Consider the following 21,000-nt stretch of genomic DNA (forward strand, 5'->3'; position numbering starts at 1 on the left):
ATTTCTCCCCCCATTTCTAGGGTTTCTTAATTCTAGGGATCCTCGGCAAGAGCGCGATCTTGCACCATGGCGACCGCGTCCGTGGCCTTCAAATCCCGCGAGGATCACCGCAAGCAGATGGAGCTGGAGGAGGCGCGCAAGGCAGGGCTAGCGCCGGCAGAGGTAGACGAAGATGGGAAGGAGATCAATCCCCACATCCCGCAGTACATGTCCTCGGCGCCGTGGTACCTCAACGCGGAGCGCCCCAGTCTCAAGCATCAGCGTAAGTGGAAATCCGACCCTAACTACACCAAGGCCTGGTACGAGCGGGGAGCAAAGGTCTTCCAGGCCACCAAATTTCGAAAGGGGGCTTGCCAGAACTGCGGTGCGATAACGCACGATGTCAAGAGCTGCATGGACAGGCCCCGGAAGATCCAGGCAAAGTGGTCCAACTTACACATTGCCCCGGACGAGAAAGTGGAGTCTTTCGAGCTGGACTACGATGGGAAGAGGGATCGCTGGAACGGCTACGACCCGCAGACGTTCTCGATGGTGATAAACTACTGGGAGCAGAAGGACGAGGCGCGCAACAAGTACCAGAAGGAGCAGCAGCTCAAGAAGCTGGAGCAGAAGCAAAACAATCCGGATGAGAAAGAGAAAGTTGGCGACAGCGACGAGTCGGACAGCGACGAGGAGGCGGAGGTGGACGAGGCCAAGGTGGACGAGAGCAAGCAGATGGACTTCGCAAAGGTGGAGAAGCGAGTGCGCACCACCGGAGGAGGCAGCACTGGAACTGTGAGAAACCTGCGTATCAGGGAGGACGTTGCCAAGTATCTCCTCAACTTGGACGTGAACTCGGCCTACTACGATCCCAAGACGCGGTCGATGCGAGAGGACCCCCTCCCGGACAGCGATCCAAACGAGAAGTTCTACATGGGCGACAACCAGAACCGGGCCAGCGGCCAGGCGCAGGACTTCAAGCAGCTCAACATCCACGCGTGGGAGGCTTACGAGAAGGGGCAGGACATCCATCTCCAGGCGGCTCCATCGCAGGCGGAGCTGCTCCACCGGGACTTCAAAGTCAAGAAGGAGAAGCTCAAGGGGCAGCTCAAGGAGGACATAATGGAGAAGTATGGGAATGCCGCGGCCACGGACAAGCTCCCGGCGGAGCTCCTGCTCGGGCAGACGGAGAGACAGGTGGAGTACGATCGAGCGGGGCGGATGATCAAGGGGCAGGAGAAGGCTGTCCCGAAGAGCAAGTACGAGGAGGACGTGTTCATAAACAACCACACCACGGTGTGGGGGTCCTTCTGGAGGGATCACCAGTGGGGATACAAGTGCTGCCGGCAGTTCATCAGGAACAGCTACTGCACCGGCCAGGCGGGGATCGACGCGGCGGAGGCGTCGGCGGAGCTGATGCGAGCGAATATGGAGATGAAGGAGGCCGTCCAGGAGAAAGCTCCCGTGATTGAGGAGAAGAACTTGGCGAGCTGGGGGGGAGACGTCGCGGAGGACGTTGTGCTTGACAGGAAGAAGCTCAAGGAGGCGCTCAAGAGGGAGGACGAGCGGCTGCGCGAGGAGAAGGACGAGCGCAAGAGGAAGTATAATGTGACTTACAGCGACGAGGTGACGGCCGAGGATATGGAGGCGTACAAGATGAAGAAGGTCCACTTTGATGATCCCATGAGGGATTTCTTGGGCAAATAGAAATTAAAACTGTAGATAAGCTTGCAGTCATAAAACTATAATCTTTGTATTTTAATTGTGATGCAAGAGATGGTCAGAAGTGGTTGTGCAAGAGTTAATTCTGATGTTAATTGATGTTTTCATCCAGAAAAGAGTTATAAATATAAACATAAATATAGAAATAAAACCATCTTGTTACTCTTAACATTAAAAATATCAAATAGTATTGTTATATAAACAGGAAACCAATTTTGTAAAATGCATTCAGATTAGTAGAATGGTGAAGCTTGTTGCAATCGCTTTTGCTGCTTTTTGTTTAGGTTTTGTTTCATGTGTTGTTGAGGGAAACCATCAGGCATTCAAAAGCAAACAATATGAAGGAAGACATCAATCATTGTTAAATGCTGATGCAAATTCAGTTGTGCTTCATGTTTATTCAGTGGATGATCCAAATGCTCATCCAAGAGCTGGTGATATTAATTTTAATACTGTTAGTGCTGCAATTGATTGGATTGCATATAATTCGTCACAACGATATTTGATTTTGATTGGACCAGGAATTTATAGGTAATTTTATTATTTATATAGTTGATTTCTTATAATTCTATATATGAAAATAAAAATGCAGAGAGAAAATTACTATACCAAAATTTAAAGATTTTATCCATTTGGCGGGTGTAACACAAAATATATTTGATACGGTGATAGTTTATAATGCAAACCATGGTTCGGCTAATGGTACTGGTAAAAGTGCAACTTTTGATGTTCTTTCAAATTATTTTATTGCTGAATATATCACTTTTCAGGTAAAATTTTATTATTATAGTTTTATAACTATTACAAATATAACAATTTTTAAATTTTTTTTTTAGAATGATGCACCATTCGCAAATCCAGGAGATATAAATAAGCAAGCAGTTGCTTTGAAATTATCTGGTGATTTTGCAAGGATTTCTAACTGCTTTATTCTCTCTAGTCAGGATACTCTTTTCGATGACGAGGGTAGGCATTTTTTTCAGAACACATATATAGAGGGAAACATAGACTACATCTTTGGTTCTGGAAGGTCACTTTACGAGGTAAACAATTTATTTTTTTTAAAATTTCTCATTCTGTTTCCTTGCACTATAGAAATGTAATCTCATCTCAAATTCCAACGCTACAACGAGTGGCTCTTTGACAGCACAAGGAAGATCCTCTACCACTGATTTCCCTTCTGGATACTCCTTCCACAATTGCTATATTGGAGGGACAGGAAAGGTCATACTAGGCCGACCTTGGGGAAATGAAGCATTCGTGGTTTTTATCAATTGTTATATGGAGAGTGTGGTGGATCCCATTGGCTGGGCTCACTGGAACGATGTCCATGGCTCATCTAATAGGTAAAACGTCACCAAGCAATCATGTTTATTATTTACTTTCGTTTTCTTCCAGCACTGCTTTCTTTGCCGAGTATCAAAATTATGGTCCAGGTTCTTCTACTTCAAAACGTGTAAATTGGACTACAACTATTACGGAGGACGACGCTAAAGCATTCAGTTCTCTAAGCTTTATAGATGGCCAGATGTGGCTCTGATATAATCTAATATTTTGTTTCTACTTTTAAATTCATGCAAATCTCGTCACCTTTAAATCATGACGTGGGCTACAATTCGGTAAGCCTGTAGCGATCTGGAACAAGGCCACAACCTGAAAAAGCCTCCACCATGGTTTTCATTTTCAAGCCCATATATTACAAGTCATTAGATCACTAGCAGTCAAACAAAAATCTAAAAAAGCCGCTCTAGAAAAGCCACTAGTGCTTTGTCTTTATGCTCTCCCTCTAGATATTTAGATCATATACTTTGCTAGATCCCAGTGATGCATCTACATCTCTTGGCGATGTTGCAAGACCTGTTACTTGACAATGCTCTGCTTTAAGCCATTCTTGGCTCGGCCATGAAGCTCCTGGTGTGTCTTCACCAAAACTTTTGCCGAGGAGCTCGCACTTCCAAACAGCTCCGGCAAGCAACTCTCGGTACTGCCCAGCGTGAACGAAGCTCTCGATGAGTTGAGCTCTGCGAGTTTCTTCTTCTCTTGATCCACTTGCTGCCGGAAAAGCTCCAAGGAAGCTCGTTTCTCAGCAAGATTGCCTGGCGCATCCTTTCTACCACCAAGAGCTTTCTTCTCCAAGTTTTTTACGCCTGCCACCTTCTTGTCCAGATCCTTCACCAGACCAGATACTCGCTTCTGGGCCTTGATTTGTTCCATCTGATACCACTCTATCTTGCTTGCTGCCACTGTTAACTTTCGTATCACTTGGCCGGAACGCTCCTTAGACAGGTCGTTCAAGGACTTCTCCCATTCCTGGCACAAGAAGTAGATCTCTGGGATGGCCAAGTGCATTACCCGTGATTTCTTGCGTGACAGACTGTGGAGCTTGTTGAGTTTGGAGATGCTTGCCTTGAGCCACTGCATTATGCTGCTTATGTACTCCTTCTCCTTGGTGATCAACTCGTTGAGCGAGAAACTCCAAGACAGGAGCGCCAGCTGAAGCTTTTGTGCCGTCTTCCTCTGGCCGGGATTGATCTCCTTTGCTGCTGCTCCTCGAGGCAGCCTCAAATCAAGAACGGCGGCTCTCTGGCGTTCATGGCAGTCTTGGATGCTTTTCCACATATCGGCAAGCCTGTACGCGCAAGAGAAAGAAGTTTAAACTCGATACCAGGTTAGCTGAAAGCTTACCCTTGGACGAGCTCGAGAAGCTGGTAATGGAGTTCTTCATTGGTGATCTTCTGGACGGCTGCGGCGGTTGCTTCCATAGCTTGGACTGCCACGGACATCTGGTTTTCGATGGCTTTGACGTCGGCTCTGGTTCTATCAACAGTCTCATCGTGAACTCTGTTGACATCGTATTTGCACAGCAGCTTGCGCTTCTTGTTGAAATCGGCATCGATTGAGTTGAGCGCCTGCGTTACCGTGATCACAAGTTAGTAGAATTCTCTCGTCAAACCAGGAGACGACAAACTAAGAACTGTTGATCGTGGCTACAGGTGAAAACCGACAGCAAAAAAGTAGAAATGAAAAAAGAAAACAATTCACTAACTAGTGCGTTCTATAACGAAAGACATAAACTATGCCTCGAGATCTATGAAGCCAACTCTAAAGAAAACTTGCGAAAGATCCATACCTTGACTTCCTCGTAAAGTTTGAGCTCCCAGGCCGACAATCGCTCGAGAGTGAGCGCCTGACTCCATCCATAGTTGCAATCGGTGACTTGATGGTCTCCATTCTTCCATGTCAATGCTAGACCTAGCTCTGCGATGCAATCCAAGCAAAGAAACAAAGAGATTTCGAGCTCTTAGATCACTTCCACAGCTGGGATCGAAAAGAAATGCGGGCGCCATACCTCTGCCGGACTGGAGGATCCCTGCCACAGCGGCTCCGCTCTGCGAAGCCCTAAGAAATTCTTGGTAAACATACCGGAAGATCTTCTCTATTTCGTGGAGAGGAAGCTCCGCGGGGACGATCGCCAGCCGTCGATCGCCGGGTCCATCGGACGATAGAGACGCCACTGAAGCGTTTGAATCTCTTCTCTCTCGCGTGGCCGGCGATGGATTGCTGCAATGGTGCTCGATCTCCCGGATCTTCACGTCGTCACCCTCCATCTCGATCACGGTGTCCTCCTCGTCGTCGCCGCCGTGGATCTCCTTGCTCGACGAGCAGGCCGCGATCGATTGCTCCACCTGCTGGAAGAAATCGAAGTCCCAGTAGCGAGATGGCAAGCCCGGAGGCGGTGGAGGCGGCTTGATTCCAGCGAGGAACTCGTCCTCGAGAACTACCCTCTGGGATGCTGTGGGTGTGTACTCGATCGCAAAGCTAGATCTAGCTGGAGCTGGCGCTGCGCGAAACCCATCGGTGATCCCGAGCTCTCCCGTGAGGAAATCTTGGAGAGCGCAGCCGGTTCGCGCGAGAGATTGGAGGAACTCGGCGTGAGATTTGGCGAATGCTCGCCCCGCCTGTGATGCCTGGCGAAGAAGCTCCTTCCTCTGCTTGCATTGCGACACTGCCGCGGAGTAATTGCAGAGATCCTCCTCGTCCCGCGGCTCTTCTCCAAGATCTTCCGCCTTAGAACAGGGGCATCCCATTATCCCTCTCTCCTCCTCGATCACCCGATCGATCAATCACCACCCTCGAGAAAACCGCTCGCGATCGCGCGAATTGGGAGCAATGCTACATCAATGCTGGCTAGAATCGCAACACAAGCGCACAGAATTCTCGCATAGAAACTGCTAGAAGATCTAGATCTGCGAGACAACAAGTTGTTTTTCTTTAGTGTTGTGTGTGGTCTCTTCTCCTAGAGGCGCAATGATTTCTCTATGTGGCGGCCATGGCCCCTTAAAAATACCACGCCACAGAAAAAAGAATATCCCCCACCACGAGTCTACCCAAGCAAGCAAGCCATCGGAGGAAATATAATAAAGCAATGGTGGCGAAGCAATGAATTATTCCCATAGACCGACATTGTGGAGTAGTGCCGGATTCGAAGACCTCGCCAAAGATTTGACAGTGATATTTGTGCTAAACGAACAGCGATTAGTCGTAAATTAAAGCGCGACAAAAAACTAGTGGGGGGAAGCTTTACAGCTTTTTGCAATCAAACGTGGGCGCTCATGGTTCGATACCCTTTACACCTTCTTGATTTGAAACCTCGAATATCCCGAAGTATAAACCAAAAGCATGCCAGCTGTTTCTCTATTTCGGGTATGCCGACGTGGAGGAATCCTAGCTGGCTGGGGGACAACCAGGGCTCAATGAGGCGCGGCCGCGTGGCAGCACTGATTAGTATGACACGTGGCAAAGATTTACTCGACGTGGCTATCAGCAAAGCCGTGCTTGGAAGGATAAGTATATATCATAGGTTTTTACTTTAGTCTCGGCCCTGCATTTTTTCGGTGGCGAGCAAGAGCGCGGGCGGAGGGAGGGCGCTGCGTCGCGGCTAGGGCTCGATCGATCGGCGCGGAGCATCAGGTGATATTTTTCGCGAGAGGTTGCTGCTCGGCGCCGAGAAATGCCCCCATCTTTTGGAAATTTCTTGATCTTACTCTGGCGCTCTGCGTGTCTTGTAGATTAGATGGGGTCTCTAGATGTTGCGAGGGCGGAGGTGGCCTTCTTGGTCATGTACCTCAACAAGGCTGAGAGCAGGGATAAAATTTGCCGAGCGATCCAGTATGGAGCAAAATTTCTCAGCAATGGTGAGCCAGGTCCGGCGTCTCAAGTCGACAAGTCAACTAGCTTGGCAAGGAAAGTGTTTCGCCTCCTCAAGGTATGCTTCTTTTTTCTTTCTTAGAAGAACTATTCTCTTCTACGATGGCTTGGCAAAGGTAGTGATGGATTTTTGTTTGCGCAGTACTTGAACGAGCTGCATGGTCTCATTGCTCCAGCTCCCAAATCGACGCCTCTCCCAATTGTTCTCCTTGGGAAGGTTTGGTTTTTTCTCTCAAGAAAAGTTCCTGCCGTAGAATTTTGTGTGCTCACCGATTTAGAATGCAGGCTAAAAACGCTTTGGTTGGAACGTTTTTGTTCTTGGATCAACTCGTCTGGGCTGGACGAACCGGCATCTATCAGGTTGGTCTTTTTTTTCGTTTGAGTGGACTAACGTAAGCTGCCTTATAGAACAAGGAGCGCCTGGAGCTCATCTCAAGGATATCGTTGTACTGCTGGATGACTGGATCGTTTTGCACCTCATTGGCTGAGGTAAGCTTGGAATTCGTGAAGGAAGATATCGTGCTTACTCACATCCTTAACCCAGGTGTCTGAGCTCGGCCGCCTTGCGGCTTCCAGGAGAAAGCTTGAGAGGGAGATTCGGCGATTAAAACAGCAAGGCAACCCGGAGAACGCGCAGCTGGTTTGCATCACTTTACACTCGTAGGATGCCATTCTAACGCTCCATTTGCTGGTGACAGAAAGAACAAAAACTCGTCTCTGTGAAACAATCTCACGAGAGAACCTTGAGCCTTGTCAAGGCTTCTCTGGATATAGTTGTCGCGGTTGGACTTCTTCAGCTTGCTCCAAAAACCGTGACGCCTCGTGTGACTGGAGCTCTGGGTTTTATCACCTCATTGATTTCCTGCTACCAGGTCCGATTCACGTCGAAACGTTTTTCACTTTGGCTGATTTTCTTACTTTGAGTTGATTTGTTTGCAGTTGCTTCCGCCTCCACCGGCCTCGAAGCCCAAGAGTTCGTGAAAGTGAGCGCCGTGAAGAATCAAAAGGGAAATAATATTGAACTATAAGAACAGGAGTAGTTTCATGTACCATTTCCGTTAATCACGCCGAATTCTTATCTTTCAAGGTAACTAAAGGTGAGACCGAGAAATAGTAATTGCAAGGACTGCTCGAGCCAGACTAGGCGTGTTAAAAGTTTTCCAAAGTGGACTACATGCAGCTCTTCGTTCCTTATGTTTTGATATTCAAAGTTGCCGGCATGCAACTTGCCCAGATAGGGCAGCCGGAGGTACGTTTGTATTATGTTTAATTTGGCCATAGTAACCAAAGCTCGTGGTGTAATCTTTACCATAATCGCTTGCGTCCGAGCATACGCTGTCAATGCTAGCAAAATTGCCTTTTTAAGAATCTTGGAAGAGACACAATGCCGATAACCCTGAGATTCGTCCCAAATGCCTTAAAAGGGCATTTGGAAATGCGAGTTTTGAGTGCTCCAAAGTAAGCCACTTTCCCACTCAAGCGCACACACATACACACACACACACAGAGAACAATAGAAAAATAAACAAAGAAAACCAGTGAAATCTCACAAAAGTACCAGACAATGGTATCTTGCTTCCTGCATGTTAATTTGGCCTATCAAAGAGATTTTAGTAAAAAGGGATTTCTTGTGGGTGTTGTTTGTGTGACCTAATGGTTTGAGGGGAGAGGGAGCAGCAAAAGGCTGTGTATTAAATGGGGTGGGGTGGTATTTAGGCCAGAGTGGTGGTTCTCTTTTACAAGCAGGTGGTTGCCAAGAAGACCAAAGGGATTTTTCTGGTATATGTGGGGTTGGTTCCTTTTTTTCTCTTCCTCTTTGGTTTGGTTTTGGGGAGAGAAATTTAGTTTTTGATTTTGATGATGTGATGAGATGATTGGGAGGAAGCAAGCTTTGTATACGTTGTAGGAAAAGGAGGAAGAAGAAGGAGAGGAAGATCTTAGAACACAAAAGCTTGGGAAGAGAGGAAAAGGGAGAGGGAGAAGAGAGAGTGTAAGGATTGATTGGATAGCCCAGTTGGGAAGACCTAAAGGCGAGAGCTCCTCCAGGGCGGGGGAGAATCTTTGGGGAGTTTTTGGATTGCTGGCAATGTAGGTGGGAGCCCATCAATCCGAATTGCGACGATATGGGCGAGCGGTGCTGGCTGGAAATGGAGAGCTTCCCTGCGAGGCAACGGTTTCACGTAGAATCCGAGCGAGGGAGTGTGGAGGTGTCTTGGAGCAAGCTCCAGAAGCTCCTGCCCACCAATGCTGTTGCGACGAGTGCTAATCTCCTCGCCACCACCAGGCCTGGATTGGACTCTCGAATCGCTCCAGAGGTAGTACCTAGCGTTTTCTCCTCTTTTTTTCCTTTGCCTTTTCTTCTTGTTTCGTGTTTCTTTGTGTTTGTTCTTTGTTCTTGTAAGATTCCAAAGTTTTGGTCGCTGCTCAGATGATCTTCGAGCGAAGCTTATGTGAGTTTCGTGGAATTGTAGGTGGCTGCTGCGCACAAGGATGGGCGGATGAACGCCGTGATCGAGAAGATCGAGAGGCTCTACCAGGTAATGTGTTAGTAAAAAACTCGAGTTAGTTTTTTCTTTTTCAGTGCTCCTGACTTAGATGGAACTTGGGATTTGTCTCAGGGGCATTCCGAGGATGACGAAGGTGGCGACGAGGACGATAAGACGACTTGCGTGCCCGCGGAGGAAGATTACGACACGGAGGATACTTTCATCGACGACGAAGATCTGGTAAGTATTACTTGTAGATTACTTCTTTGTTCTTTCTCTAATGCTTGAAACACCGTCTAGGACGAGTACTTCGAGGTGAATAGGACCAAGACGAAGCACACGGGCTTCTACGTCAACAAGGGATCGCTGGAGAAGAGGGCTGTCGAGGGGAAGTAAGTTCTCTCTTAGCTAGTTCGTCCTTGCGGATAGAAAATGGCTTATGTGCTTGCTCTAGGAGTTTGGATGAAGCTTCTGGTCTCAAAGTCTACAAGAAGAGGAAGAGGCCGGCGCAGGAGAGGCCGCCAGCGTCGAAGAAGGCTAAGAGCGACGACGAGGACGCAGTGAAAGCTCCACAAGCGAACAACAAAAAAGCGAGCTTCACTAAAACGATCAAGGCTTGCGCAACCAAGGGCCCTCTAGCAGAGCGAAACAATGGCTTGTGTATCGATCCCAGCAACACCACCATTGCCAGCGACGAGATCGTAAGATTTTTTCGAGCTTCCTTTGAAAATGGTTGATGAGTGACTTTAACTAATCTATTGTTTTGTGAAGAAGACTCCTCCGAAGGAATCGAGTCCGGGAAGGAAGACTGGGCCGAAGCTCACGATGCTGGACAGGGCTATTCAGGAGCTGGAGAAAGAAGTGGCGGACCGTAAGTAGCTTTAAGAAAGAATTGCTTGAGGCTTAGATGATCTATGACAGGATGTCCACCCTCGATGGAGAAGAATCACGAAACCGAGTACAAGAAGCGGATACCAAAGGAGGTTAAGGCACGGCTCGCCAAAGTTGCAAGGCTAGCGGTAGAGTTTATTAGTTTTTAGCAACGCTTGCTGTGAACTGAAGGTTTTGTGCAGCAAAAGCAAAGCAAGATCGGCCCGGAAGAGCTCCTCAACGTCCTGATGAAGATCATGGGACACTTGATGCAGATTAGATCTCTCAAGGTAAGATGTCCGCATTTTTTTTTTTCATAGCTAAATCGCTGCCTGCCTTGTGGTGTTCTAGAGAAACTTAAAGGAAATGGCTGAACTTGGAATATCGGCACAAAAGGAGAAGCAATCTAAGCTGGAGACAATGAAGAAGGAAATCGTGGACATGCTGAAGTCTCGAATCACTCCACAACAATCAGCACAGGTAACTCTTTTCTCACTCTCTTTTTGAGCGAAGTTTTGCTCATTGTTTTCGTTTTTTCAGCAATGCGAAGAGGCAACCTGCGACGGACGCTACAGATGGGATGCGCCAACCGAGGACAGGATCAGCGATTTCTACGAGCTCTACGTCGAGGGGATTGACGAGCACAAATCCGCAGCAACCAAGAAATTCTACGCCGAGGTACTGTTTCCTTTCTAAAGAAGAAATGTTTTTCAATACGCATCACTCGACCAGCTTGCGGAGCTATGGCCGGAAGGTTGGATGGACAGCAATGGCATTAAAAACGCAGTGCTTCGCGCCAAGGAGCGAAAGAAAGGAGCCATGAAACAGGTCCACACATATGATCTCTTTCCTTTTCTAACATCTCATACGTTCCAGGCAAAGTTGGACGAGAGGAAACGCAAGAAGGCGACGGTGACGACGCCAAAATCCGTGAAGAAGCTGGAGTCTCCGCCAAAAACTTTGGAGCTCCAAGAGCACTACCAAGAACAACGTAGGGAAGAACACGAGGAAGCTCGCGAAGAGGTAGTAGTAGAGGGTGTGAGGAGCTCCATGTCCATAGCTGTGATGAATCCCGCTAGCAGCACCACGCCGTGGAGAGATTGTCCATCCGGGAATGGAGGAGTAGTGATGCCAAGCTCGCTCCGGCAGATCAAGCGAAAGTTGCTAGACAAGGCGAGCAACAGGAGCTTCTGCGATAGCATCACTCCTCCTCCTTCCTCGTTGATGTGGATGGTCAAGGATCCAAAGCCTGGCTGAGTGGTGTCTCAAAGTTTTTTTTTTCTCTTCTTGGCTGATGGAACACTTGTTTTGGATCCAGGGAGTGGTGGTTTAGAAGAGGGGGAGTTTTTTCTTTTACACGGTCTGTGCAGAGAACAAGTGAGAGCGCCATTTAAAGTTTTGATACTTTGTTAACAAGATTATTTTGTAAGCTCGAAAGTATAGAATACAAAAAAAAAAAATCGATCTTACTTCGCAGCTGACTTTGGCTTCTTTGTTTTTCTTGCTGTTGCTCTCTTCTCTTCTCTGCAAAGGCAAACAAAGAAATAACATTACGATGGATGGATGTAAGTCGTGAGGAATGGCAACAGACCTTGCACGGGATATTTCTTCTTTGGAGGGCAGGTTTTTCAAGTCCCGCCTTAGAAGCCGCTTCCTCTTCTTGCCTTGTGGCTTCTCCACGCCGTTCTGTTTGGCCGGAGATGCATCTTTTGGAACAAGAGTAATAGCAGGCTTTTGCTCCACCTCTTGCGCGTTTTCAACCTCGGCTTCGTCGGTTTCCTTGTTGGCCTCTGGAATTTTGTTGCTCAGCTTCTTTAACTGGAATAAAACGAAACAGAAGATAGCGTCTAAGTGCAACTAAAACGATTAAAGCTTTCTTTCACCTTGGCCACAAAAAAGCCATCCATGTTGTGTACGTGAGGATAAAAGCGTCTAGTGTTGGCCAGTGACGGATGAAAACGTTTTTCTCTAAAACGAATAAATCTACAAAAAAGAGAATGTTGGTGAAAGTACGTCACAAAAAAAACGATCCATACCCTTCCTTGCCAAACTCGAGTCCAGTCGGGACAACCTTGACATGTCGCTTTTTTAATGCGTAGTCAACTACAGCTTCGTTCTGGTCACAAAATTATTAGCTGATTAGAGACACATTCATGGGAGTGAAATGCTTGCCTCTGCAACCGTAACGGAGCAAGTTGAGTACACAAGATATCCACCGCTGCTAGAATTCGCATCAACAAGGTCTATGGCTGCTAGGATTAACTCCTGCAAGATAGAAGATTTCGAGTAAGCGCAAAGCAGAAAGACGGGAGTTACCTTTTGCAAAAAGGCACATCGCTGTATGTCCTCTAAAGATTTTGTAAGCTTCACAGATTGGTCTTTTCCCACGATCTGGAATAGAAAGTAACTTGTAAGAGTGGCCAAAACTGAAAAAACGAGAACTTACTCCAGTCCCGCTGCAAGGAGCATCCAGTAACACACGATCAACGGAGTTTCGCCCAAGGACTTTTGGCAACTAAAGCACTTTAACTCAGTTCAAGAAAACTAATGCAAAATTGTTTTTTAGCGAACCTCGCGCCCGTCATAATTGCACACAACTGAGTTAGTCACACCCATTCGATAAATGTTGGCCGTAAGAGACTTCAATCTTTGTACCTTTAACTCATTTGCATATATTAAACCTGACAAAAGACCAGTAACTCGTTACATGGACATGAAGTGACAGAATTACCTGTATTTTTCATCAGCGCAGCTATGTAAGTTGTCTTCCCTCCCGGAGCGGCACTGAGAACACCAAGCTGAAGCTTAACGCCGAACAAAAGAAACTAGAATCTTACGCGACGTCAACTATCCGTTCTTTTTCTTGAGGTGCCAAGGCCATCACCGGAAGAAAGGAGCTTGCACTTTGAAGCTGCAAACAAGCACAGCGTTCTGTAACTAGAGGCAAAACTATATATTTCCCTACCATATAGTGACCAGCCATGTACTCAGGTGTTGCTCCCACGGGAACTTGAGAGTCGTATACTACAAGACCAACCTGCGAACTCAGCGTCAAACACCACACATAAAGACACCATTTCACTTCACCTTAGACCATTTCCCGATTGGATCCAAATTCACGCCTCTATTGATGAGAACTCCGGCCAAATCTCGCCGCCTTGTCTAAAACACGAAAGAAGATAAGATGCCGAGCCGATACTGCATGCAGGTACCTTCAGGGTGTTGGTCCGAAGAGACACTGGTCGGGGCGTCTCATTCGCTTCTAAAAACTCTACCGCTTCAGCTACTGGAAACATCTGCAAAGGGGGAAGAAATCTTAACAAGACCAAAAAACTTCTCAGCGAAAGTTCTACCTGCATAAAATACTCCGCAAGAAACTCATTGTAACCATAGTACGATGCCACATCCGCAATCAGCTGCTTGGTATAATCCTTGCGAGCCCGGCCCTCTTGCCTCAGAGCCTTGAAGTTTGACAAAACTCTGACAACTTGAAAGAAAAGAAGAAGAAATCACGACGTGTAACAACATAGAAAAGCAGACTTACTGTCTTTGATCCTTCGCTGAACGCTGGGAAGATCAGGTGGCAAGCTTGCCTCAGCTTCAAGGTCCTACACAGCACAATAAAAATGATTTTTTCTAAGAAAAGCCACGAGAACGAACCTCCGAGGTAGGAAGTCTAAAATCATCCGGCTCGTCCCCCTCCGCCTGGATGTTCGTCTGGAGCTCGGCATCAGCGTCTGCTTGCTCTTGAGCCCTCTTCGCATCTAATTTCTTGGATTTACGCTCCACATCGAACTCATCATCCTCCTCTTCGTCATCATCCTCGTCGCTGGTTCCTGAAGGAAGAAAAAATGTAAGTGCTTGGAAGAGATTCTAGACAGCAGCAAACCTTCATCCCCGTCCTCCTCCTCTTCTTCGTCTTCTTCGTCTTCATCATCCTCGTCGAGTCGCTTCTTTGGCTTTAGCCACGCCTTGTTCTCATCAGTGAATCCCTTCTTACCAGCCTTCCCATTTGCATTTGCAGCAGCAGCATGATCGCCCTCATCAGAATCGGAAGAATCCGAGAGGAGCTGAGTCTTCTTCTTCTTCGTCCCCATTCCTCGCGCCTCCACAACCCTAGACCCTCTTAAACCCTAAATCTCTCTTTTAGGGTTCTTGAGGGTCAATGCCAGTCATGGGTCAGCGCTGGTCCATTAGAGAAATGGGCCGGATCTCGCGATTGCGGGCAGTGGGTTTTCCAGCGGAATGCAGCCGCTCAAGACGCTGGTGGCGGCGGCAGCTATGGCACGGCAGTGGCTGCGATCGAGCGCAGCGCGCTGGCTTCCTCCCTCGACCGCCGCCGTGAGCCCTAGCTCCTCGCTCACAGCACACCAGGAAGAAGAATGCGGCACGAAAGAGGTAACACCAGAGCCAGCTCCCATGGCGCAGGAGCAAGAGCTCCGCGATCCATCTCCAAGTTTGAGGCCGCCATGCATCGCGATTCTCCCCGAGGCTCCACATTTTGTGGAGGAGCGCGCCATGGAACTGGAGGAGCATTGCGAATCCCCGGAGAGTTCAGCGGAGATATCACTTCCAGGATCAATGGAGAGAACTACACAAGACGATGGCAGTGATGATACCATTGCCACCATCCAGCGCACCGCCTCGCGAGTGACCAAGCTCGTGGAGCTCTCGGGCGGCCCGGGAAGCGCCAAGATCAAGAGGATCCTCTGGGAGAAGCGCCGCTCGAGGTCCCGGATCATTGCCCAGGTCCTCCAGAATCTAGACGACGCCGGCGCCGCCATCAAGTTCTTCCGCTGGGTGGCCTCGAGCAAAACCGGGCTGGGATTCAAGCACACCCCACACACCGCCAACTCGCTACTCCTCACTCTCATCAAGCTCGGCCAGGCGACCAAGGCGCACGAGATCTTCACGGCGGGTCTCCCGGCGGGATGCCGGCCCGACCGCACGACCGTGTCGACCGTGCTGTACGGCCTGGTCGACTCGGGGCGGCTCCAGTGCGCTTGCGAGTTTTGCGGCGAGATCAAGCGCGTGGGGGTGCTGCCGTACGGCAAGGTTCTCAGCGTCCTGATCCAAGCGCTGTGCGCCGCCGGGGACGTGGATCGCGCGGTCAGGATCGGGCGGGAGCTGACGGTGGATCCGGCCGACTTCGCGTTTACGTACGGCATTTTGATCCACACGTTGTGCAAGCTCGGGGAGATTAGCGCTGCGTGGTCGCTCTTCTACGAGGTGAGTGTTTGCTTCTCTTTTGCTTCTTGGTAGAGACTGATAGTTATAGTTTCTCGATCAGATAGATAGAGACATAGTTCCTCAATAGATAGAGATAGATCATAGTTTCTCGATGAGATAGATAGAGATAGACACTAGTTTCTCGATAGATCAGAGATAGATCATAGTTTATAGATAGAGATAAAAAGATCATAGTTTCTGGATGGTTTTGTTTGCTTGGAGTTTTCCTCGATCGAATTCCTCGTTCTGATGGTTTCTCTATTTTGCAGCTGCAAGACAAGGGCGGCTCTCTCGACGCCCAAGTCTACGCGTCGCTCCTCCACGGCCTGTGCAACGCTGGGGACCTCCAAGCCGTGCGCGCCCTCCTCGACGACATGGCCTCGCGCCACTTCCGCCTCGACGCTGCCATCTACAACACCCTCATCGCCGGCCTGTGCAAGGCGCGCAAGCCCCGCCACGCGCTCGAGCTCCTCCACGTCATGGCCGCCAACGGCTACGATGCCTCGGTGGTGACTTACACAACCCTCATCGACGGCCTGTGTAAGTCGGGCGACCTGGACGCCGCCCAGGCGCTCCTCCAAAAGATGGCGGACGCCGGCTGCGCGCCAAACGTGGTCACCTACACCGCGCTGATCGACGGCCTGTGTAAGGCGCGCCGCCCCCACGACGCCATCCAGACCGTCAAGCGCATGCTACGTAGCGGCTGCGAGCCCGACCTGGTGACGTACAACTCGCTCATCCACGGGCTCTGCATGGCCAACCGGATGGACGATGCCGGGCTCGTCCTCCAGGAGCTTGTACGGAATGGATTCGCGCCAAACCACATCACTTACTCGACGCTGGTCATTTGGAACTGCCGGCGGCGGCGGCTGGACCAGGCCCGGGGCTTGATCCGCGAGATGATCCTGCGCGGCTCGGTCTGTAACCTGGTGGTTTACATCGACTGCATATTTGGGTTTTGCGAGGCGCGGTGCCAGTCGTCGCGGTACGAGTGCCGGGACGGCGACGAGGTGTGGGAGCTGTTTGGGGTTTTGGAGGAGATGGTGGTGGAGGGGTGCCGGGGAGGGAGCATTGTTTTCGAGGGGGAGAGCTTGTACGACCCCATTAGCCGGCTGGAGAGAGTGGAGCAAATCGCCGAGTTTATGTTCCACAAGGGGTGTTTTGGGAGTGATGAGAGGTATGCCACCATACAGGGGGCGCTCACTTGCATAAAGAGGCTCAAAACTCCCAGCCAAGAGTGCGCGCGTTTTCACAGTAATCTCCCAGACCCTGAAAGAGGTGAAACTTAAAGTTTTTGGGGCTTTAGATTCATACAGTGTAACCGCTTTAGGGTTTATATTTAAAAGAAGAATATGCTTACAATTTGAAGAATATTCTCGAGCAGTTTTGTATAGGGTCTTGGTTAGGAATATACCAGAATATGCCCACCTGGAGTTTTGGGAAGATATTTCTTTCGCTTGGGTTCAGGGTTTATGGCTATGGCGATGATGGCAGCGGCGGCGGCGTCGCTACACACAGAGCCCACCGTCGCAGCGTGTGCTTCTTCTTCTTCCAGTAGCTATGTAGCAGCTTGCTCTTCCTCGTTTTCCTCGAATCGATCAACGCACAATGCCGATGCCTTGATCTGGGTTCTCAACTCCGACGCCACCAGGCTCCAGGAGGCATTGGAGCAGTGCTCCCGATCGTCGCTGAGCAGAGCCACCGTGAGCAGCGTTCTAAGAAATGCCAGGGACTGCGAGAGAGCTCTCACCTTCTACGACTGGGCAGCCACGCGCGGGGGGTTCCAGCACGACGCCGCCACCACAGGTACGCTGGTCCGGATGCTCGCCAAGAACAAGCGGCACGGCGAGGCGTTCTCGAGGCTTGCACAGGCGCTGGATCGAGGGCTCCGTCCAAACGCTGGAGTTTTCGCCGCGCTGCTCAGTGCTTGCGTCGCGGCCGGGGACCGGGACAAAGTCCGGGAGCTCTTCAAGCAGATGGAGCGGGCCAAAGTCAGTGTCGAAACGAAGAGGGTGAATGGGATCTTACATGACTTGTGCAGCGGGGACAAGATCGAGCAAGCACTGGAGCTCCTCCAGGAGATGATAAACTCGAGCGTCGCCAACCTCTACACATACAACATTGTTGTTAGCTGCCTGTGCCGGCTCAAAAGAGTGGACGAAGCCCAGGTTTTGATGAGCGAGATGATCGAGAGTGGACGCATACCTGACGTTGTCACTTACAACACCTTCATCTCCGGGCTGTGCAAGGCCGGAAAGCTCGACAAGGGCCTCGAAATGCTGGAAGAAATGGACCGCGGTGGGATTTCCCCCGACGTTGTCACCTTTTGCAGCATCATAAGTGGGCTCTGCAAGGCGAACAGGATCGACGATGCGTTTCAGGTGTTTAAAGGAATGCTGGAAAGAGGATGCGTACCGGACTCTCTCACGTACAGCATCATGCTCGACAATCTCTCGCGAGCAAACCGCCTGGACACCGTCGAGGAGGTGCTTGAACACATGGTGAAGTCGGGGCACTATGCGCTGTCGGCAACTTACGCTCCTCTTATTCACGCACTCATCCGAGCAGGAGATATCGAAAGCGCTTCCTGGGCCTACGAGCAAGCCATGGAAGCTGGTTGCGTTATGGAGGTGTACACCCACAACGCTTTCATCGGAGCTCTCTGCAGGTCCGGAAAGTTTCCATTAGCCAAAAACATCTTACTGGGAATGATCGAGAGCGGAAGCTTACCGAACTTACTGTCTTACAACTTTGTGATCGATGGTCTCTGCAAATCTGGAAACGTCGACGACGCGTGGAAGCTGTCCCGCAAGATGCTTGACAGCGGTTGCTGCAAGCCCGACGTCATCTTCTTCAACACGTTGATAAGCGGCTTCTGCAAGGCAGGGAGGCTATCACAAGCCCAGCAGTTGCTGAAAGAGATGAAAGCAAAAAACATCTGCGTACCCGATGTGGTGACTTATAACACAATGATCGACGGCCAGTCCAAATTCGGCAGCCTCAAACAAGCCAAGTTGCTACTCGAGGAGATGCAAGCCGTGGGCTGCAAGCCAAATGTTGTGACTTATGCGGCGTTGATCAACGGCTATGCCAAGCATGGCATGTATGAGGAAGCCGAGAGCCTCTTTGACGAGATGTCTGCCAAAGGCTGCTTCCCAGATATCATCACGTACAACACGGTCCTCAGTGCCTTCAGCAAAGCCGGGATGATGTCCAAGGCCGATGGAGTGTACCAGCAGCTCAAGAACAAAACCAGCTACTGCTCTCCAGATGCAATCACGTACAGGATCCTGATCGATGGATATTGCAGAGCCGGGGACACTGAGCAAGGCTTGACGTTGCTCCAGGAGATGACAGCTAGAGGTTGGAGCTGCGACTCCTACACGTATAATGTCCTCATTGCCAAGCTTGCGGAAACCGAGGAAGTCCCTTCCAAAGCTCTTGCAGTCTACCAGCAGATGCTTAACCAGGACTGTGTTCCCAGTGCCTCCATTTTCAACTCGCTGGTCAGGCTCTTTCTCAGGACAGGAGATGTAAACTCTGCGCGTAGCATGGTCCAGGAGATGAACGAGAAAGGCCACCTTGTCGATGCTAGCAACCTGGAAGCCCTGAACAAGGAGAGTAACGACGCTTCTTAGGCTCTTAAGAACTCGCACTCTTTCCTGTAATCCAGCTCCACGACTAAGTTGCTGTCGTCAGTCTGCTGTTTCCTCATCAGTGCGTAAGTCCTGCTGTTGGGAGATAATCCTCTGGAAATCATCTCCTGGAGAAGCCTGTACGCCTCGGAAACTCTCCCTGCCCGGTTGAGTGCGTCAATCAAAGTGTTGTAGATGACTTCGCGTGGTGCCAGCCCAGCACTCTTCATTTGCTGGAGCAGCAGGAGAGCGTCGTCAATGCGGTGGCCTCTACAGTAGCCGAAGACCATCATTCCAAACGTTAACCAGTCGGGAAGGATGCCCGAGCCTGTCATCCGCTTAAAGAGCTTGTGAGCCTCGTTTATCCTACTGCCCTTGCAGAGCCAGGAGAGTATCGCGTTGTAACAGCCAGGCTTTGGAACGCAGCCAGAGTTTTCCATCTCGTCCAGGAGGCTGTAAGCCTCGGCCAGCTTTCCTGCCTGGCAGAGCCCGTCTATCAGCGTAGTGTATCCATACACGTCCAGACGTATCTTCTTCTCGGTCATGGCACGAAAGAGCGCCAGAGCATCGTCAACTTTACCATACTTGCACAGCCCGTGCAAAAAAGTATTGTAAGTTACGTGGTTGGGCTCATGACCTCTGCCGGTCATCTCCTGGAGTATCTCAAGGGCCCTGTGAAGCTTCTCCTCTTTGCAGAAGCCATCGATCAAAAGGTTGTACGTGACAATGGTCGGAGAAACTCCCATTGATCTCATGGTCTCGATGAAACCATACGCCTCTGCTGACCGTCCCTCCTTGCAAAGCGCGTCCATGATCCCATTGAAAACCAGCGCATTTGGAAAGCATCCCCGCTCCCCCATGACTTCCACGAGCTCGAACGCATCTGTCAACCTGTTGGCCTTGCACAGCCCGTCCACCAGGATCCCGAAAGTCACCACCGTAGGAATGCAGCCTTTCTCCGCCATGTCGTCCACCAAAAGAAACGCTTGCGAGAAGCTCTGGACTCCGCAAAGGGTCTTGATGATCGCGTTGTACATAGACGCGCAGGGAGTGCAGCTCATGCCCTCTAGAACCTGGCAAGCGTCGTCGAGTCGTCCCAGCCGGCAGTATCCATGGACCAAAGTAGTGTAAGTGAAGCCATCGCCTTTGATCCCCTTGGCCTCCATCTCTAGCAGGAGCTGGCGAGCCTCGTCGATCCGGGTCTGCTTGGAGAGCTTGTCCATGACGATGTTGCACGAAACGGAGCTCGCAGCGTGAGAAAACTCTCGCAGCACCCACAAACCATCGTCAACCTTGAGCCCCTTGAGCATGATGTTGAGCATTCTCGTGTCTGGAACCACTCCCAAGCTCCGCATTTTCTTGAGAAGCTCAAAGGCCTGGATTGTTTGCCCGCTGTCCGAGAGCCTCAGCATCACCAGGCTACAGAGAAATTGGTCTGGCTCGGGCCCCAATCGTGCCGCATCCATCAGAAGCTCGTACGCCTCTTGATACCTCATCGCGCGGCAGAGAAACGAGACTGTGGTTCGAAGATTTCTGAAACTGTGCGTGTAGTGTGGCCGGGAGCCCGCCCACCGGTAGAAATCAAATGCCTTGCGCCATTCCTGGACAGATTGCAGCACCTCATAGACCACATTCTCGGGTAGCGACGATTTCCTCAGGGATTCCAGGCCCTGGATCCAATCCGGGCGCGAGAGAACCGCAAGAACTTCCTGCGAACGCTGCCCGGGCAGCACCTGGCGGCCGGAATCCGAGCAGAAGTACCTCAATGCGAGCGTCCGCGCGCCTCGATCCGAGCGCCTCCACATCGGAAGCTATAAACCCTAAAACATTTCTGATAAGCCCTGGCTCCATCCAGCCGTCCACGTGGCTGG

The 21,000-nt window shown here is 50.1% G+C and overlaps 8 protein-coding genes across 9 annotated transcripts; 5 read left to right on the top strand and 3 right to left on the bottom strand.

Annotated features, from left to right (window-relative positions):
• The first annotated feature begins 7 nt into the window (after nt 1–7).
• LOC9631820 (pre-mRNA-splicing factor SLU7) lies at nt 8–1,784 on the top strand. The gene has a single exon (XM_002966885.2). The coding sequence runs from the start codon at nt 67–69 to the stop codon at nt 1,684–1,686; it is 1,620 nt and encodes a 539-aa protein (XP_002966931.1). The 5' UTR covers nt 8–66; the 3' UTR covers nt 1,687–1,784.
• A 604-nt stretch (nt 1,785–2,388) lies between these two features.
• On the top strand, nt 2,389–3,241 carry LOC9635015 (probable pectinesterase 15). Its single transcript, XM_024671798.1, has 4 exons — nt 2,389–2,403; nt 2,538–2,744; nt 2,797–3,047; nt 3,100–3,241. The coding sequence occupies exons 1-4, from the start codon at nt 2,389–2,391 to the stop codon at nt 3,239–3,241; spliced, it is 615 nt and encodes a 204-aa protein (XP_024527566.1).
• Nucleotides 3,242–3,351: 110 nt separating this feature from the next.
• Nucleotides 3,352–6,054, bottom strand: LOC9635016 (nitrate regulatory gene2 protein). Its single transcript, XM_024671932.1, has 4 exons — nt 5,051–6,054; nt 4,832–4,959; nt 4,387–4,610; nt 3,352–4,330 (listed from the first exon to the last, which is right to left on the bottom strand). The coding sequence occupies exons 1-4, from the start codon at nt 5,787–5,789 to the stop codon at nt 3,562–3,564; spliced, it is 1,860 nt and encodes a 619-aa protein (XP_024527700.1). The 5' UTR covers nt 5,790–6,054; the 3' UTR covers nt 3,352–3,561.
• A 510-nt stretch (nt 6,055–6,564) lies between these two features.
• On the top strand, nt 6,565–8,000 carry LOC9631821 (peroxisomal membrane protein 11E). 2 transcript variants are annotated; one of them, XM_002966887.2, is made up of 8 exons: nt 6,565–6,672; nt 6,771–6,967; nt 7,052–7,126; nt 7,195–7,269; nt 7,318–7,398; nt 7,454–7,549; nt 7,608–7,781; nt 7,849–8,000. In XM_002966887.2, the coding sequence occupies exons 2-8, from the start codon at nt 6,776–6,778 to the stop codon at nt 7,888–7,890; spliced, it is 735 nt and encodes a 244-aa protein (XP_002966933.1). In that variant the 5' UTR covers nt 6,565–6,672; nt 6,771–6,775; the 3' UTR covers nt 7,891–8,000. The 2 variants fall into 2 exon arrangements, with proteins under 2 accessions (XP_002966933.1, XP_024527709.1); XM_024671941.1 differs by having other exon boundaries at nt 6,576–6,691.
• Nucleotides 8,001–8,704: 704 nt separating this feature from the next.
• Nucleotides 8,705–11,734, top strand: LOC9635017 (ubinuclein-1). The gene is made up of 11 exons (XM_024671935.1): nt 8,705–9,224; nt 9,381–9,446; nt 9,528–9,635; nt 9,696–9,787; nt 9,850–10,096; nt 10,167–10,266; nt 10,317–10,414; nt 10,469–10,555; nt 10,617–10,745; nt 10,806–10,943; nt 10,998–11,734. The coding sequence occupies exons 1-11, from the start codon at nt 9,033–9,035 to the stop codon at nt 11,520–11,522; spliced, it is 1,782 nt and encodes a 593-aa protein (XP_024527703.1). The 5' UTR covers nt 8,705–9,032; the 3' UTR covers nt 11,523–11,734.
• On the bottom strand, nt 11,651–14,419 carry LOC9635018 (probable 28S rRNA (cytosine(4447)-C(5))-methyltransferase). The gene is made up of 17 exons (XM_024671936.1): nt 14,155–14,419; nt 13,926–14,101; nt 13,810–13,873; nt 13,619–13,752; nt 13,478–13,561; nt 13,353–13,427; nt 13,231–13,302; nt 13,103–13,176; nt 12,997–13,049; nt 12,837–12,946; nt 12,712–12,780; nt 12,582–12,656; nt 12,438–12,530; nt 12,302–12,381; nt 12,149–12,248; nt 11,857–12,083; nt 11,651–11,789 (listed from the first exon to the last, which is right to left on the bottom strand). The coding sequence occupies exons 1-17, from the start codon at nt 14,360–14,362 to the stop codon at nt 11,732–11,734; spliced, it is 1,752 nt and encodes a 583-aa protein (XP_024527704.1). The 5' UTR covers nt 14,363–14,419; the 3' UTR covers nt 11,651–11,731.
• An 8-nt stretch (nt 14,420–14,427) lies between these two features.
• LOC9631822 lies at nt 14,428–19,208 on the top strand. Its single transcript, XM_024671799.1, has 3 exons — nt 14,428–15,494; nt 15,764–16,777; nt 16,901–19,208. Exons 1-3 carry the CDS (start codon nt 14,511–14,513, stop codon nt 19,130–19,132), a joined length of 4,230 nt encoding a protein of 1,409 aa, XP_024527567.1. The 5' UTR covers nt 14,428–14,510; the 3' UTR covers nt 19,133–19,208.
• On the bottom strand, nt 19,190–20,934 carry LOC9635019 (pentatricopeptide repeat-containing protein At5g65560). The gene is made up of 2 exons (XM_024671800.1): nt 19,436–20,934; nt 19,190–19,289 (listed from the first exon to the last, which is right to left on the bottom strand). The coding sequence occupies exons 1-2, from the start codon at nt 20,932–20,934 to the stop codon at nt 19,190–19,192; spliced, it is 1,599 nt and encodes a 532-aa protein (XP_024527568.1).
• Nucleotides 20,935–21,000: the final 66 nt, after the last annotated feature.

This window comes from Selaginella moellendorffii, unplaced genomic scaffold (assembly GCF_000143415.4).
Source record: "Selaginella moellendorffii unplaced genomic scaffold, v1.0 SELMOscaffold_8, whole genome shotgun sequence".
Taxonomy (NCBI): Eukaryota; Viridiplantae; Streptophyta; class Lycopodiopsida; order Selaginellales; family Selaginellaceae; genus Selaginella; species Selaginella moellendorffii.